Source organism: Ictalurus punctatus, chromosome 20 (assembly GCF_001660625.3).
Source record: "Ictalurus punctatus breed USDA103 chromosome 20, Coco_2.0, whole genome shotgun sequence".
Taxonomy (NCBI): domain Eukaryota; kingdom Metazoa; phylum Chordata; class Actinopteri; order Siluriformes; family Ictaluridae; genus Ictalurus; species Ictalurus punctatus.
In genome coordinates, this window is record NC_030435.2 from 11,066,536 (window position 1) to 11,084,969 (window position 18,434).

At 41.1% G+C, this 18,434-nt stretch overlaps 1 protein-coding gene across 7 annotated transcripts in view; it reads right to left on the bottom strand.

The window, feature by feature from the left end:
* The window catches only part of zeb1a (zinc finger E-box binding homeobox 1a), a 52,537-nt gene that overhangs the window by 24,804 nt on the left and 9,299 nt on the right, over positions 1-18,434 (bottom strand). For 5 of the 7 annotated variants that reach the window (XR_006984264.2, XM_017495206.3, XM_053673761.1 and 2 more), the window contains exons 2-8: positions 4,656-4,817; positions 4,508-4,555; positions 4,138-4,275; positions 3,786-3,988; positions 2,840-2,945; positions 864-2,554; positions 116-727 (exon numbers count right to left, since the gene is read on the bottom strand). Coding sequence is in view for 6 of the 7 variants with exons in the window: in XM_017495206.3 (XP_017350695.2) it covers positions 116-727; positions 864-2,554; positions 2,840-2,945; positions 3,786-3,988; positions 4,138-4,275; positions 4,508-4,555; positions 4,656-4,817 (2,960 nt within the window). In the remaining variant the exon portion in view is untranslated. The remainder of the gene's footprint in view (positions 1-115; positions 728-863; positions 2,555-2,839; positions 2,946-3,785; positions 3,989-4,137; positions 4,276-4,507; positions 4,556-4,655; positions 4,818-18,434) is intronic. The other 2 variants (XM_047162681.2, XM_017495207.3) reach the window with 2 other exon arrangements.

Below are 18,434 nucleotides of genomic sequence, written 5' to 3' on the forward strand. Positions count from 1 at the left end.
TTCTATGGTTATGTAGGACAGCACAATATTGGAGAATTAAGAGAGCCAACAAAAATTTGGACATACAATCAGATAGCAGTAACATTTCATTTGGGTAAGTCAGATGCTTTCTTACCTGACAGCCATCGAGTACTGTTCCCTGTGTGTCTGTTGATGGTATTGTGGTGATGGTGCTAGCCTTGTTGCTGAAGGAAGTGGTGAGGTTAGCCTTGCTGTTGGTGGAAGGGGAAGTATATGTGTAGGACAGCTGGGGGATGAGGATGGTGTGCTGTTTGGTGGAGATGGCAGCTCTTAGGCAGGGAATTCCACCAGGCTCTGCAATGGCAACCAGAGTTGGCAAAGGTGTGGCTATGATGTTTATCGGACTTGTGGCTGACTGTGTCACATAAATGGTGTTGCCATCCAATGTGTCCTTCTTGAAACATGTCAGATTGAGCGGTTCCTCTTGGGTGGGGATAGATGGCTTGGTGGCAGACACCGCAATGGTGACAGAGGTGTTACCATTACAACAAGAGGACTTTGGGAGTGAGAGATCCAAAGGTTCGGCTTGCCCTTTCTCTTCCACATCCTCCGTCTTTATGATGATATCAATATCATTTGTAGAGAGGTTTAGAGAAGGAGGGTCTCTGTGCTGGCCCACCGATTCCTCATTGTGTGGTTCAGTTGGAACGTCCAGGATTTGGGTCTGGGCGTCCATACTGGGCTCTGGTTGAGAGTTTGCAATAGTCTGTGAAAAAATTAAAACTGTAAGGTTTTGATTAAAGAATCATTAAGATTTTCTATAGGTATGCTATGAAATATCTGATTTATTTGTATTATGTCAGAGTTAGCATCTTAAAGGCACAACAGTGTCCTGTGATTACCTGTTGCCCATTTTGGCGATTTTCAGGGTGGTGTAGTAATATGTTCTTTAAGCGCATTCTTTGAAACCACCGACTGACCACATCCACAGGCAAACTGACTGATACAGCAACTTGAGACAGCTGCTCTTCACTGGGGTGTGAGTCTTTGCTGTATGCCTCAAGGAGGGGCAAAAGACTCTTCATAGGTGGCTGATCTACACTTCCAAAGTCTTCATCCCCCAGCAGAGAAGAGAGAGACCTGTCAGGTCCTTGTTCATTGCTGTTGAGACAATTCAGGTTATCAGTGCTGCTGGGGCTGTTGTCACAAAAAAGACATGTAGCGTAGTTATGGAAGCCATCATCACAAACAACACTTCTGTGAGCTGTTGTTGAATCACTTTGTGCAGTCATTCCCTCTTTCCTTTCTCTCTCCTTTTCTCTCTCTATCTGTAAAGCTTCTTCACAATCTGCCTTAATCTCAGTCTCAGTTTTGAACTGATTTCCCTGTAGCAAAGTTGACCTCAGGTCTTCAGGCTGGCAGCTGTCCCTAGAGGTATTGGTCTCTTCTGCAACCTGGTTCAGCTCAATGAGTGAATTGTGTTCTGCTGCCATGATGGTACATTCTGGGGTTGATTTCAGATCTGTAGTTCCTACAGCTGGAGTTACTTGTGGGTTCACCGCTGCTAACTGTCTCACCACCAGGCCCTGAGACCCATTGGTTGTTCTTAGAAGCAACAATGCTGGCTGTGTATGCTTTGTCTTTCCTGGGACCAGCTTTGTGACTTTTATTATGGATGCTGTTTTATTCTGAGCAGCTGACTCTGTGGATTTAAGTATACTTCTTTGTGCAGGTACTGGTCTAGAGGTGGGTGGTTTTTGGGTTGGAGTGACATTAGACTGTGTCGTGTTAGTTTGTGCCACCTTTGTAGTTTGTGTTGAATTCAACTTTACCACTTCTGGTGGTGCCATATTTGGCTCTAGAACTTTTGCTTGGGCCAAAGTTTGATGTCGCAATGCTGACTGTGCTGCGTTCAAATCTGATGTGCTAATTTGTGGGTCTACACTATAGTTTATGATAATTTTGGAATTTCCATCCTGATCCAGCACAGGGAGAGAGATTGCAGAAATCACCTGCAAATGGGGATGGGGAGACTGCACAAGCACTGCTTGTGGCTGCCCTTGATTAACAACCTTACTACTAGCTCCATTAGCATTTGAGCTAGGCACAGCCTGCCACACCATGTTTCCATCCACTGCCACTTTCAACGTGTTCTGGAGGTCTCGTAGGTTGATGCTTATTGGCTGAACTAGACCCACAGTAGGTAAAACTAGTGTCTGTACTACACCCTGAGGAGCAGCAGACTGAATAGAAATTCCACCTCCTTTATTAGTAGTGCTGGTAGTGTTGATAGCGGTTGTAGTAACAACCGATGTAGTTCTGACAGGTTTAAGTTCATGCTCATCAGGCTCTTCTTTAATCTTCTTAGGAGGAAGCTGTTCCTCTAAAGGTTTGTTATCAATGTCAACTTTCTCCCGCAAGAGGATACGTGTAGGGTGAATCAGGGTATGGGCTGCTTTGACTCCAGGAGTGTGAGACAAGCCATTAACAGCAGGGGAAATTGATACACACTTCTTACTGCTGATATGAGAACTGTAGGAGCCAGAGTGGGAGAAGCGCTTCTTACAGTTTGAGCACTCATATGGCTTCTCTCCTAGACAGAGAAGGAGGAGCACACTATCATATCTGTTCATTCTGCGATCACATAGCACTCACATGTAATTCAATTTGGCCTGACTCACAAAGCAACCAAATGTATAAATGCCAAAGAAATGGCACAGAAATACAGTAAACCATCCAGCTTAAACTGTTGTGAAACTTTATGACACTGGAAGGTCACTGGCTATAATACTTTCTGTATAATGGAGTTTACAGTCGGTTACTCGGTGTAAAAACCAAATAACCCAATCAATACAACAGTGATTTTGTGGCAACTAACCACTGTGGATGCGTAGGTGTTCCTTCAGGTGATGTTTATACTTAAAGGCTTTAGAACACTCTGTACATTTGAACTTTCTGTTTCCTCCCAAATGTGAAACCATCTTCTGAAAGAGAGAAAGAGAGAGAATTCAGAATTCCTCTAGATCTTACTTTGTATTATGTTTATTTTGCATTTTTTGGTTAATCTGGTTGATATAAAATCTTAATGGGATACAGCTACACTACTGTGTAATCAAAATTATGTGTACACCTAACCAGCATGGCTGTTTGTGGGCCTTCCTCAAACTGCTGCCACAAAGTCAGAAGCACACATTTGAATATCAGAAAATTGGAAGCACACATTGTCTAGAATCTTATTGTATGCTGTAGCATTAAGATTTCCCTTCCCTGGAACTAAGAAGCCTAGCCCAAAACTGTTCCAGAGTGACAATGCTCCTCCTGTGCCCAAAGCGAGGTCCATAAAGGAGATGGTTTGTCAAGACTGGTGTGGAAGAACACAAGTGGCCTGCACACAACCCCTATGAACCCTTTTGGGATGAACTGAAATGCTGACTGCATGCCAGGCCTCCTCGCCCAATATGAGTGCCACTATAAAGCTTCTATGACTGAACGGGAAAATCCACATAACTACTTTCCAAAATCTAGTCTAAAGCCTAGCTGTGATATTTATTATAAAAGTAAAAAGATGATTAAATAAGGAAAAGGATGTTTAGCAAGCTCATGGATGTGATTGATCAGGTGTCTACATATTTTTGGTCATAAAGTGTATGTATAATATTGTAGAACATAGGAATTTGAAAGATCGGTTTGTGTGGGGAAAAATATATATTGAAAAACTTTTGAGGTCTCTTTGGTGTGGTTATGTGCACATCTAATATCTACTGGCTGGATATTCATGTCAAGTTTCCAGCATTTACATAGGGTTTAAGAGAGGTGAGGTATACCTGCTCTCTTCCATTTTTGTGAGCGTTCATGTGTCGGTCAAGCTGTGTGCGATAGGTGAAAGTGTAGCTGCAGAGAGAGCAACTGAAGTCATCCTTGCTTTTTTCATGACGCAGCTTGATGTGCTCCTTCAGCGATGTGTGACGCTTGTAACCTCGGGAACAGTATGGACATGAGTGGAGCTGAGAGAAATCATCAGGTGTACCTGAGAGAGTAATTCGCATTATGGAGAGACATTCGCGTTTTGTTTTTTCTTCTGAGCTTGACATAAAATAAGTTTTAAAAAAAGTAGAGATAGTAGAAAAGAAAGAAAAATAATTAATTCATTGGAAGAGCTTGTACAGTAATTTGTACCGTTCTCATCATGGACACCTCTTTCTGGCGTGCCCTGTTCCTCCTCTGGAATGTCTGGACAAATGACCCCTTTCTTTCCCTGCCATGGGGTTTCATTCATCTGACCTCCTTCATCCTCTTCATCAGTTACACATTCCTCTTTTGATGAAACACACATAGCAAAATGGGTCACACACACACACACACAAAATTAGCACAGAGATGCAAACTGAGTGAACAAAATGGGCACAAATAGACACAATTATCTATTCCCTCTGCTCATTTCAACCTTCACTACAGGATTTCTTTTACTCATAGCATAGGATGAAAGTTTCCTACATTTTCACACTCCTCATGTAGCTGTGCTACAGAGAGTATGTAATTTGCTTACCTTTCACCCTTATTTCCTGTATCAAAGCATCTGGCCCCAGGTTGCCATCTGTACATATTCCAGACAATAATTTATAATTAATTCATAGAATAATTATATTTTATCATTATTAACTCTGAGTAAACAATTGTTTACTTTGTTTACTGACCATTCAATGTATGTCCCTTGTGTAGCTGCTGTGCTGCACCGAGCTGGAATACTGACGGCTTTTCCTCTGAAGTGTCAGCAATACTGTCTTCTTCCACAATGTGGAGTTTATCTTCATCATCAGAATCTGAAGCTGCTTCTGACACAGTTGAGAAACTTTTCACTGAAAGAAAGAGGGAGAGAAATTATGTGGGATTACTTTCTTAATTGAGATGAATAAATGAATTGAGAATGACCTAGGCTCTATTTCCCAAAAGCATATTAGCATAAAATGAATAGAGACCTAGCACAAAGTATAGCATTGAAAATTCATCCTGTTTCCAATGCCCAAAATACACTGTATGACCCAAAGTATGTAGACACACCTTGCTATGCACAAATGTTCTCTAGAATGATTAAATTTCTGGCAGACTGATGAATGAATCTGGGTATTGGAATGGGATGTCCAACAAGCTCTTATAAGTGTGATTGTCCTTTGTATTCTGTAAATTGCAGCTGGTAACCTTGACAGTAAATTCATCGCTAAAAGCCTATATACGACTATTCAGTGTGAGTCGTTAGCACACTTAATACTTCCTGTACAGACTGTGATGTCAAGATAGATGAAGCACAAGGTAATGTGAAAAGAGATAATGTGAGATCAAATACATTTAGATCTCCCTGTCTTTAGTCTCTGGCCAGATGTGAAATGTGCACATCTTTGCGATCATGGACTGATGGTGGTGTCATCAAACTGGAATACTGTATATCATAATTTGTTTGGGATATGAACTATTTACACTATGTAAATGGAAATCTTTTGACTTACAATCTGCAGTTTTTGCAAACAAACAAACAAATAAATAAAAAGGAGGGGACCAGTTTTGATCATTGTTAAAACTCCTAACATCTGGACTCCTACTTGTTCATGTGAGAACACATGCAGAAACCTTACCACACAGTCACACAGCTTGGTGGCTTTGGGTGACACCTCTCAGTCAATCACTGAGTAGGGTTTCCCTCAGTGTGCTAAGCATCTCTTAGCATTGCCAATCATCTGATGAACCATGGGTCTGTGATACCTGCCACGAGCACAGTTGTGCAAACACACATACACAGGCCGGAGTGGGTATCTGCAGTATCTTCAGAGAGCGGGCCTCCCCCAGTGCTTCAGCTTACAGTGGTGCTTGAAAGTTTGTGAACCCTTTAGAATTGTCCATACATCTGCATACATATGACCGAAAACATCAGATTTTCAAACAAGTCATAAATGTAAACAAAGAAAACCCAATTTTAAAAAATTATACTTGGTCATTTATTTATTGAGGGAAACGACCCAATATTACATATCTGTAAGTTGCAAAAGTATGTGAGCCACTAGGTTTAGCAGTTAATTTGAATGTGAAATTAGAGTCAGGCATTTTGAGTCAATGGAATGACTATCAGGTATGAGTGAGTGCCCTGTTTGATTTAAAGATCAGGGATCTATCAAAGTCTGATCTTCACAACACATGATTGTGACCGTATCATGGCACAAACAAAGGAATTTATTGAAGACCTCATAAAAAAGAGTTGTTGATGCTCATCAAGCTGGAAAGGTTTACAAATCCATCCAAAGAGTTTGGACTCCACCAATCTACAGTCAGACCAATTGTGTACAAATGGAGGAAATTCAAGACCATTGTTACCCTCAACCAACAAAGATTACTCCAAGAACAAGACGTAATAGTCAGTGAGGTTACAAATGAACCCAGGTGCTCTCTCTAAGCAACTAAAGGCCTTGCTCACATTGGCTAATGTTAATGTTCATTAGTCCACCATCAGGAGCACAATGAACAACAATGGTGTGCATGGCAGGATTGAAAGGAGAAAGCCATAGCTCTCCAAAAAGACCATGTCAACAAGTCAGAAAGAAGGCTATTGAAAAAATGTTTTGTGGATGAATGAGACCAAAACAGAACTTTCATTTAAATGAGACATGCTATGTTTGGAGAAAGGAAAACACTGCATTCCAGCATAGGAACCATCCCATCTTTGAAATATGGTGGTAGTGGTATCATGGTTTGGGCCTGTTTTGCTGCATCTGGGCCAGGACAGCTTGCCATCATAGATGGAACAATGAATTCTGAATTATGCCAGCAAATTCTAAAGGAAAATGTCAGGACATCTGTCCATGAAATGAATCTCAAGAGAAAGTGGGTCACACAGCAAGACAATGACCCTAAGCACACAAGTCATTCTACCAAAGAATGGTTAAACAAGAATAAAGTTAATGTGGAATGGTCAGGTCAAAGTCCTCACCTTAATCCAATAGAAATGTTGTGGAAGGACCTGAACCGTGCAGTTCATGTGAGGAAACCCACCAACATCCCAGAGTTGAAGCTGTTCTACACTGAGGAACAGGCTAAAATTCCTCCAAGTTGATGTGCAGAACTGATCAACACTTACCAGAAACTTTTAGCTGCAGTTATTGCTGCACAAGGGGTCACACCAGATACTGAAAGCAAAGGTTCACATACTTTTGCTACTCACAGATATATAATATTGGATTATTTACCTCAAAATGTAAATGCCTAAGTATAATATTTTGTGGGTTCTCTTTATGTACTTTTAGGACTTATGGGAAAATCTGAATGTTTTAGGTCATATTTATGCAGAAATATAGGAAATTCTAAAGGGTTCACAAACATTCATGCACCACTGTAGGGTTTAAGCAAAGTATTCTCTGATAATCACTTGTTTTCTGTCTCAGTGATTCATTCACAAGCCCAGTCATCTGATGACTAGTGGACCTGTGATGCCGTTATACACAGAGCTACAACTCTAAGTGATTACCAGCCATGCTGCAGAATTTGCATTCATGCAACCAGTGTACAAGTCTAAGCTATGTGTCCTCTGCACCGACAGTCTCAGAGAAACAATCTTCGTTTTGGATGTCCCCTGTGATACAGCATCACTCCAATTTGCAACCATCAACCCCTCTGTGTAAGAGCTGATCGAAACCTTACTCCTAGCAGTGGGACACCTAGGCCAGGACACAGAATGTCTCTTTACCATTTAAGTTTATGTATGGCATCAGATGTGGTACATAAAATTCGCATTTTCAAAAACTCAACAAAAAAGACAAACCAACAGAAAAGGGGCCATCAATAGCGCTCAGCTTTGGTGGCTTCATAACTGCCAGCTAGAACACTCACTCTCTCTCTGGCTATGGCAATCACTGAAAGCACAAAGAAACACATTTGCCGGTCACACAGGTGAGAATAATCACATGCTAACTGCCGGTTCAACCCGCTCCCTCTCAGTCATTAGTTGACCATGCTGCCACATACCCCCACCACCCGCCTCAGGCCAGGGAGCCGCCGGGCCTGCAGCTTGGGTCTTGGGCAGGTCACAATCAGTGTTGTCTTATCAATTTATGAGCGCAATTGCCCATGGCTCTTCCACACTTCTTTGGATTTACTGTGTCCCACCCATCTCACGGATCTCAGGACAGCTCTCAGATGTTGTAAGTGCCACTGCCAATCATTACTGTAATGTATCTAAAATTAATCTAAATAAAAACAGTATACGCATTGTACAGCTCGAGTCCATGAGATGTCGCTGGGGCTGTAAACAAACCAATTGGAACGGTGACAAATTGGTGTAACCCAAATGGAGTGGAAAATTTTTTCTCAGGGTATTGGAGCCAAGGGAAGTCCCGTGTCAAATAAAAGAGAGCTGCACCTATCCTTTCAAGCAGTTCACAGCACAGAGGAAAATTCCCCTTGCAACCTGGCAACCTGTGTCTCTGGGGCATTGAGAGATGGTCTCCACAATTGACCAATGTGAGGTTAGCCGCACTTTTTTTAGACTTCCCTCCAGTTGCAGCCCCTCCCTCTCAGGAACCACCATCATCGAAGCCACAGGAACGATCTTTCTCCATGGTTTCAAGAGACTGAGGTGGTATATTTGACATGCATCACCTCTATCAGTTTGCCTGACCTCATAGTCAACTTCTGCGACTTGCAGTGTGACTTCAAAGAGCCCGTGCCACTTGTTAATTGTAAATTACAATTTAGAGTGTGATGTGGGTAGTAAAATGAGTACCTTATTTCCTGGTGCAACTTCCCACAGCCTAGTACCCCACTATACAGTTGGTACTGTAGTTCTTTCCAAGGTGTAGAGTTTGTTTTCAAGTCCAGAACATACCGAATTAAATTTTTACTGTTAGACAGTCTCTCTTTCTAATTTTCCCTAATGATGTCTAAAACGCCATAAGGCTTGCGCCCATACAGCAGTTCAAATGGGGAAAACCCAGTGGAGGCTTGTGGGACGTCATACTGCTAAAAACAGTGGTTCGAGCCACTTATCCCCGTTCCAAGAATAATCGTGAACAAATTTATGAATCACATTTTAAGCATCTGATTTAACCATTCAATCAGTGCATCTGTTTGTGGATGGTAAACACTGTTGCAAATCAATTTAATCCTTAATAATTTGTACAGTTTGTGAAGAGTGCGGGTGGGATAGCACAACTTTAGGCTGGATTTATTGACCATCATTTACTCTCACTTGGTCGAAGGTGTGCCTCAAGGTCTCCACTGCTCCAAGGGGAGACCACTGACCACCGGAGTCATTCAGATGCTGTGCATAGGTGAAGGGGCGGCTGACCTTGAAGAGCTGTAGCAAGCGAAAGCATCAGCAGTGCTCCTATGTTGTCCGGACAACCCGCTGTGGGGACCACCCTCTTGATGCTTGGATACTCAAGCTGTGTCCATGATGGCAACTTCCCCCGATAACAATATGAGGAGTCAGAAAGCCCATACCTCCTCCAGCCATTCCCGTGCAGTTGCCATAAGGTTGCCAAAAAGGTTTCCAGATCATTGGTGGAGGCCATCTTGCAGAGCAGCAGTTGTTGCGGGGAACACAGCTGGAGATGTGGTGGGCTGCAGCAGATACTGGAGGGCCCACCAAAAAAACATCAAGCGCTTCTCGACCTGCACTTCAAAGCCATTGGACAGGAGCAGGCCAAGAAGTGCTTGATGGAGACTGTATGTGCGTATGTGAGACTGTGCAGGAGGCGTCCATGGAAATATAGAAAATTTAATTTTAGAGAAAAGCTTATTTTAGAGCTTAAAAACATGTTCAATGTTTGGATTTGTTTTAATAAAATAAATAAATAAAAGATCACTGTCCCTCACAGGGGTAACAATACATCACAAAAGAGTGCCCATATTCTGCTTTTACAAAAAGAGACACTAGGCCTAACTAGCGTTCAAAATATATAATATTGTTACTATGAATGCAGATTTAAATAGACTGAAAAGAGACACACTATTAGCATCACGAATATATATAAAATTGGTTTCACTTTGCCCACATTTTATATTTTTTCCCTACATTCTTTTGAATGTGGATGGAATAAAGTAAAATATTAGATGCCACAAGTGTACCTTCTGCCATCATTTACACATCTGAATGACCATGTAATATGAAGTAATGAAATTAACATGAAATTAAAAATGACCTTATATGGCCATGGGCATTGTTTCGACTCAGGACAGCTGTCATTTGCTGCTATTGTCAAGCAACTGTTTGATGCTGTACACAACAGCGCTTCACGTTTGCTGAGAGTAGGATCATGGTTGAGAGGCAGAATTTGGCCAACAGTTGCCGTAAGCCTTTTATAATAGACCAATTGGTGTGCAAGAAGGTGGGAACTACAGATAGGGGTTAAAGCAACGCATATGTGCGCACGTGATGCAGTATTAGACCATAAGCACATCATAACGAACCTAAAGCATAATCCCAGACATTTTCTCAAATTTAAAAATCCCAGCCGGATGCTTTTTAAGGTCCAAAAAAAGAGGACATTTCAGGAACATATGGTCACCCTAACAAAAGCATTTCAGAGTACAATGTGTTAATTTCTACCAAATTAACTTTGTGCAAAATTCATTTGTGCATGCACCAGGAGGTTACTCATGTGAGCCACGACTGGCAAGAGAGAACCAGAACTATAATCAAGCAGCTGTCTATTTTGTGTTACGTCAAAAGATTAATTTTAAGTATTCCCATTTTTAATAAATGTACCTGTATTCTAATTACTTTGTTTTTTGACATAACTGTAACACGGATAATAGTCACCAGTTTTTTGTATCCTGGTTACATAACACCGTTACATAGTGTGTATGTATGTATGTATGTGTATACACACACACACACACACGCACGCACGCACGGACGCATAAATAAAAGAGATGCACCGATGTATCGGCCAATAATCGGTATCGGCTGATAAAGGCAATTTTTCACACTATCGGCTGATAGTTTGAAAACATCCGATCAGGGCCGATTATATCTTATCAATCAAAAGAAGGAGCAAACACATCGTGCTGTGTGTAAAGATGATGTCTCTTGTGTGGAATGTTGGCAAAACTGTTTGTAAGCTCTAAGCTCTGCTAACATTTTACATGGGACGCTGCAGCAGTGAAGCAGGAGTTTCGGTGTTGAGTTCGGTATCTGCACCACAGAAAATCTTATTACTCCTCTATACACCTCTGACCATTTCTTTATCCAGTTTTCTATTTCTCTCCCCTCACTGTCTCCACCATCTCCTTTTGTCACAAGCTTCACTCCATTTCCCCCTCACACTTCTCCAACATTGTCACAACCTCACTTCCCTCTGATAGCCACCTCTCCTCACTGGACTTAAACACCACAACTTACATGCTATGTTCCACTCTAACATCTTCTATTGACAGCAGCTGCCCCCTAACCTCCTGACCAGCCCGCACATCGTCCCCTAGCCCTTGGCTCTCAAAAGCTTTGCGTAACAACTGGGCCAAACTAAGAGCAGCTGAAAGAAAATGGAGTAAATATAACGATCTGACTGATCTAACCAATTATCAAACACTTCTCTCCTCTTTTTCCCATAGCATCTCCACTGCTAAAGCCCTATACTACCAAGAGTAGATTGGCAGCTCTCCCAACACCCATACTCCCTTCAAAACCTTTTCTTCTCTTCTCTGTCCACCTCCTCCCCTTTCCCCTACCTCTCTCACTGCAGATGACTTTGACACTTTCTTTCCCAACAAGGTTACATAAATCAGGAACTAGTTCTCAACCCCAGACATGCATAGACCGGCTCCTCCTCCATGTAACTCTCATCTGGCCTCCTTCTCTCCTCTCTCAGAGACTGATGTCTCAAAACTCTTCCGCTCTAGCCGTTCCAAAATCTGTCCTCTTGACCCTATCCCTTCTCACCTTCTTCAGTCCATCTCTCCCACACTACTACTTGCAGTCACACACATCTTTACCACATCACTCTTTACTGGCACATACCCTACCTCACAGACCCAGGTTACCCCACTGCTTAAAAAACTGTCACTTAACCATGCTGCAGTTGACAACTACAGACCTGTTTCCCTCCTCCCTTTTCTTTCCTAAATCCTTTAAAGAACTGTTTTCAATCAACTCTCCAATTTTCTCAGACAGAACAACCTCCTGGATACCAAGCAATTAGGCTTCAAAAGCAGTCACTCCACGGAGACTGCTCTGCTTTCCGTCATTGAAGCCTTATGACTAGCAAGAGCAACCTCAAGATGTCCTTATCCTACTCGACCTCTCTGCTGCTTTTGACACCACATCAATCATCAGATCCTCCTGTCAACTCTCTCCAGCCTAGGCATCACCGGAACGGCTCTGCTATGGGTGGAATCCTCTCTCACAGACAGACCCTTCAAGGTATTGTGGAGGGGAGGTATTTCTGAAACTCAGAAACTCACAACTGGAGTTCCTCAGGGGTAAGTTCTGGGTCCACTGCTCTTCTCTATTTAAACGACATCTCTAGGGCAGGTGATTGAGTCTCATGGCTTCTCATATCATTGCTATGCTGATGACACCCAGCTCTATTTGTCCTTCCAGCCTGATGATCCATCTGTCTCTGCATAAATCTCTGCTTGCCTGTCTGACATCTCAGACTGGATATGGGAACACCACCTTAAGCTCAACTTGGCAAAATCTGAGCTTCTCGTCATCCCAGCCTGCCCCCTCACTGTACAGTGCGGCTCAACCACACTCAAGCAAACCAGGACAGCCAGGAACCTTGGCGTGACTTTTGATGACAGTTTGACCCTATCTCACCAAACAGGCTACACAACTACTAGTCCAGGCTCTTGTCATATCAAAACTGGACTATTGCAATGCACTACTCTTGGGCCTCCCAGCCAGCTCCATCAAAGCCCTTCAGATGATTCAGAATGCAGCAGCACATCTCGTCTTCAACCAGCCCAAAAGGACCCATGTCACACTCCTCTTCATCTCCCTCCACTGGCTACCTGCAGCCGTCTGTATCAAATTCAAGGCCTTCATGCTCACGTACAAGACCTTGTCTGGAACAGCACTATCACTACCTTCATATCATAGATATCACTATCTATCACTATCTTCAAAAAACAGCTAAAGACCCACCTCTTCCGTGAACAACTAACTAACCCTTAAAACGACAACCCCCACATTATCCTTTTTTTTTAAAAAACGCAACTTACTCTGGCAATTACACCTCTACTCTGTGCACTTTGCTTTTCTAGAACTCAATTAAAAGATCTTGTATGGTAGCACTACTTGTATTGTTCTCCGCTTGATATATCGCTTTGCTTATATTTCCTCATTTGTAAGTCGCTTGGGATAAAAGCGTCTGCTAAGTGAATAAATGTAAATGTAGTATATTTCATATCCAGTAAATGTCAATATACAAAAAAGTTTATTTTATATATTACCAGTTTGATGTTCAATTATGAAGTATAAATGCTTTTGTTTGTGGTGAGTGAATGTGAGCCTAACAGGAGGTTTTTTTAGAATTCAGTCAATTAATTCTGTCAAAGGAATTCAGTGATCGATGGAGTAAGATGCGAAGTTGGAGGCTCCTGCTGATTTCGATTAAAACTGTAATTAATTAGCGCTTTTTGGTCATATAATATATTTTGACGACTTCTAGTTCATTTCCTTATTTGCACTTTGAACTTTGTGGCACGTTAAGATGTCTAGAAAGAACACGAAAACCCGTGGTAGCATTCAAACACGACTGAGACTTAATGTGCGCGCCGTGAGCAAGTCTCCTTCTCCCCCTGAATCTGTGTCCCTGAGCAGTGACCCTGACTTCGCCGCACTCAAGCTTGAGTTGCTGGCTTCACTGAGGAAGGACATTGCCAATATTTTTAAAAAGGAGTTTCAGGTGATGTTCAGGGATGCGCTGTCTACTATCCAGCTTGACCTGCAGGCCGTGAAACACAGCAGGCTGGTCGCTACCGATGCTACCATATCAACACTGAAAGGTACTGTAGGGGAAATGGGGCACGCGCTCTCCAGTTGCACCGATGACATAGTTCATATGAAGACTACTATCGAGTCTCTCACCGCGATCGTGACTCAATTAGAAAATAAATGTGAGGATTTGGAGTCGAGGTCACGGCGTAATAACGTTAGGATAGTCGGGAGTTCCAGAGGGCGCTGACACCTGTACAACTGCTGCTGTAGCGGCCTTGTTAAAAGAGGCGTTTGGTCTGGAGAAGGAGCCGGTTTTGGACCAGTCCCACCGGACCCTTCAGCCGAAGCCCAAGCCTGGTGAACGACCACGAGCTATTGTGTGCATATTCCACTATCACAGTGACTGGGTTGATATTTTACGCCGTGCGAGAAAGATCCAGCAGATTAAAAAGAGGGATTTGACCATCTCCGTTTTCCCTGAGGTTCGGCGTCAACTTCATGGTATCGAGGGCGCTCGCTATGGAATACTTCACCCAGCTCGGCTTCGCATTACATATAACGGTGTTCAGAAGGACTTATTTCAGCGGAGGAAGCAGGAGACTACGTTAAACTCTTGATATCAGGGTGAACTGCATCACCTATATAGTGGAGTTTTTTTCACTTTTATTCTTTTTTTTGCACTCGGCCTTCCAGCTCTACAGAATTCGGATTCTTAGTGAAGATATCGTCGAATGCATTACTTCGTCTAGATTTTGTGGACTCACTCCTCTTAAATTTACTTCTGTATTAATGTGCTTCTCTGTTTTGATGCGCTCACTGGGTTAGAGTTTATTTCATTTTATTAGTGTTGTTTCAATTCAATTCAATTTTATTTGTATAGCGCTTTTTACAATAGACATTGTCTCAAAGCAGCTTTACAGAAATATCAACATGGTATACAGATATTAAAGGTGCGAATTTATCCCAACTGAGCAAGCCACTGAGTGGCGACGGTGGCAAGGAAAAACTCCCTGAGATGTTTTAAAAGGAAGAAACCTTGAGAGGAACCCGACTCAGAAGGGAACCCATGCTCATCTGGATAACAACAGTTAGTGTGAAAAAGTTCATTATGGATTCATATGAAGTCTGTATGGCGTTAGGAGCAGCCGTAGTCCCAGCAGTCTGGAATTAAAGAAGATTTGAGCTCCATCCAGAGGCAGAAAGGATCTGGATCTCTAGTATCTCCATAAATTCGTGTGGGGCTCGGCAAAAGGAGAGAGGGAGAAAAAAGATAATTATGACTGCGAAGTAGTAGAACAGAATCTAGTCAGGGTAGGCTTGAGTAAACAAATACGTTTTAAGCTTAGACTTAAACACTGAGACTGTGTCTGAGTCCCGAACACTAATAGGAAGACTGTTCCATAACTGTGGGGCTCTATAAGAGAAAGCTCTTCCCCCTGCTGTAGCCTTCACTATTCGAGGTACCGTCAAATAGCCTGCATCTTTTGACCTAAGTAGGCGTGGCGGATCATATAAAACCAAAAGGTCGCTTAGATATTGTGGTGCGAGACCATTTAGTGCTTTATAGGTTAATAAAAGTATTTTATAATTAATGCGAGATTTTACTAGGAGCCAATGCAGTATTGATAATATCGGTGTGATATGGTCGTATCTTCTAGTTCTAGTTAGGACTCTAGCAGCTGCATTCTGGACTAACTGGAGCTTATTTATATTCCTACTGGAACATCCAGACAGTATGGCATTACAGTAATCTAATCTAGAGGTGACGAATGCATGAACTAGTATTTCCACATCATGTAGTGACAATATGTTTCTTATTTTAGAAATATTTCTGAGATGAAAGAAGGCTATCCTAGTAATATTATCTACATGAGCATCAAATGATAGGCTGGAGTCAATAATCACTCCAAGGTCTTTAACTGCTGTACATGATGAAACAGAAAGACCATCCAGAGTAACCATGTGATCAGAAAGATTACTTCTAGCTACACGTGGGCCTAATAAAAGTATTTCCGTTTTATCAGAATTAAGTAGAAGGAAGTTAATTAACATCCAATGTCTAATGTCCTTTACACAATCCTCAACTTTAGTAAGCTTCTGTCTGTCCTCTGGCTTCGCTGAAACATACAACTGTGTATCATCAGCATAACAGTGGAAGCTAATTCCATGTTTACGAATAATTTGACCTAGGGGTAGCATATATAAAGTAAAGAGCAGTGGGCCTAAAACAGAATCCTGTGGAACTCCAAAAGTAACCTCAGTACGCATGGAGAAATTACCATTTACATCTACGAACTGATAACGATCGGTCAGATAAGACCTGAGCCAGGAGAGGACTGTTCCCTTAATACCAACAACATTTTCTAATCTATCAAGTAGAATAGTGTGATCTATAGTATCAAAAGCTGCACTAAGGTCGAGTAACACAAGCAGCGAGACACAACCCTGATCGTAAGTCAGTAGAAGGTCATTTACTACTTTAACTAACGCTGTCTCTGTGCTATGATGAGGTCTAAATCCTGACTGATACATTTCATGAATGTTATTCCTATCTAAGTACGAGCATAACTGCTTTGCTACAACCTTTTCTAAAATCTTAGAGATGAAGGGGAGATTTGATATTGGTCTATAGTTGGACAATTGAGACGGGTCAAGATCAGGTTTTTTAATCAAGGGTTTAATAACTGCTAATTTAAGTGATTTAGGTACATAGCCAGTGCTTAGGGAAGAATTGATTATATTTAGAAGTGGTTCAATTACTCCTGGACAAATCTGTTTAAACAAACATGTAGGTACGGGATCTAGTATGCAAGTTGATGAATTGGCTGAAGAGATTAATGTAGCTAGTTCAGTCTCTCTAAGCGGAGCAAAACACTCTAAACATTGATCTGATATTGCTACATTGTCATGTAATGGGTTTGTTACAGTACTGTCCGGTTTTAATTTAATGGCCTGTATTTCACGTCTAATATTTTCAACCTTATCAATGAAAAATTTCATGAAAATTTCCTCATCTTTACGTGCTACACTGTTATATTACTTGTTACAAGTCTTTAAAAGGTAAGTACATTATATTTGTTAAAGTGCGCAGGCTATTTATCAGATTTGAAGTCAGAAGGGGACTTTTCTCTTACTGGAATTTTTTTTTTTTGTTTAGGTAATTTAGTTGGTTACTTCGGCTTACTCTTTGAGTTGTTTTCACATTGTGGACAACTCTTGGTGGGAAACACGGCTGTCTCCCTTTGTTTTATGGAGACTTTGGGTGTGTTGGGGGGAAGGGGGTCCCATTCTGGCTGGGACAGGCACGCCTTTTGAAATGTCTTCCACTCGAACTTTAATTTGAAAGTAGGAGGGGTCGCTATTTTAATTGACAAAAGCTTACAGTTTTCATACACTAACGTTATCGCTGATGCAAACGGTAGATATATTGTAGATGCTGGTACTCTAATGCAAAGACAGGTATTGTATACGCTCCTAACTTAGATAAAATTTTTATTTATTTATTTTAATTATTATTTTATAAATGGCATCCCTTTATTGTGTACTTTATGGAGTTACAGACACTTCCCACTTAAATTTTTGTGCCTGATTTGGGTTTTATAATATTTATATAACCAGCGACAGTTATTAAGTAGCCATGATGAGTCGGGGGGGGGGGGGGAGGGTGGTTGTTTTGTTTTGTTTTTTTCTTCTTCTCAATGAAATATTTGAGAAAGGGAAGGGTGGAGAGAAAAGAAGAGAAAAGGTAAATTAATCACATGAAAATGAATAAATAAATTAAAACGTAATTAATTCTGTCAATATGAATTATTAACATTAAATTTTGGGTACAATTTTATTTATGTTTTGTTTCTATGAGATGATGGACTCTAAGGACCAGTCTAATTTGATGCAAAGATCTGTACATTATCAGGAATGTAGCACGACATGGAGTTGACAGCAGTGGTCTGTTTATTTAAATGTGAAAGTGCAATAAAAATGTGTTGTCCCTAAAATCAATGAATAATCATGATAAATAATCGTGATGTCAATACTGATCAAAATAATCATGATTCATTTTGACCATAATCGTGCAGATCTATTAACTACTAAATGAAAAATAACATCAACTGTGTGAGCTTTTAAAATTATGTCTATGTAAACAGTAACTATGTTTACATCCATGTATTTTTATGGGTATTTTTAAATATCGCATAATAAAACACTGGATGGGAACACCAGATGTGAATAAAACCTCCCAAATGCGCATTTAAAAAAACATATGGGCTCAATTGAAGTAGATTTTTTTTTTATTCGATAAGAAAACATGCACATAAACAATGATGGAAACAAGTATAATAGTGCCAAATGTCCTCAAGGCAAAATTACATGTTGAATTACATAAACTGGATAAAAACATATCGCAATAGATACTTGTATTTTCTGCCCAGCAATTTGACAAATTGAAAAAGAACACAGCATTAACAGTGCTTGAATTAGTTTCCTCTGCAATTCATTGGGTTTGTATATTTTGTTTGAAAACAAAATTCCAGCATTCAAAATGCAATGCATA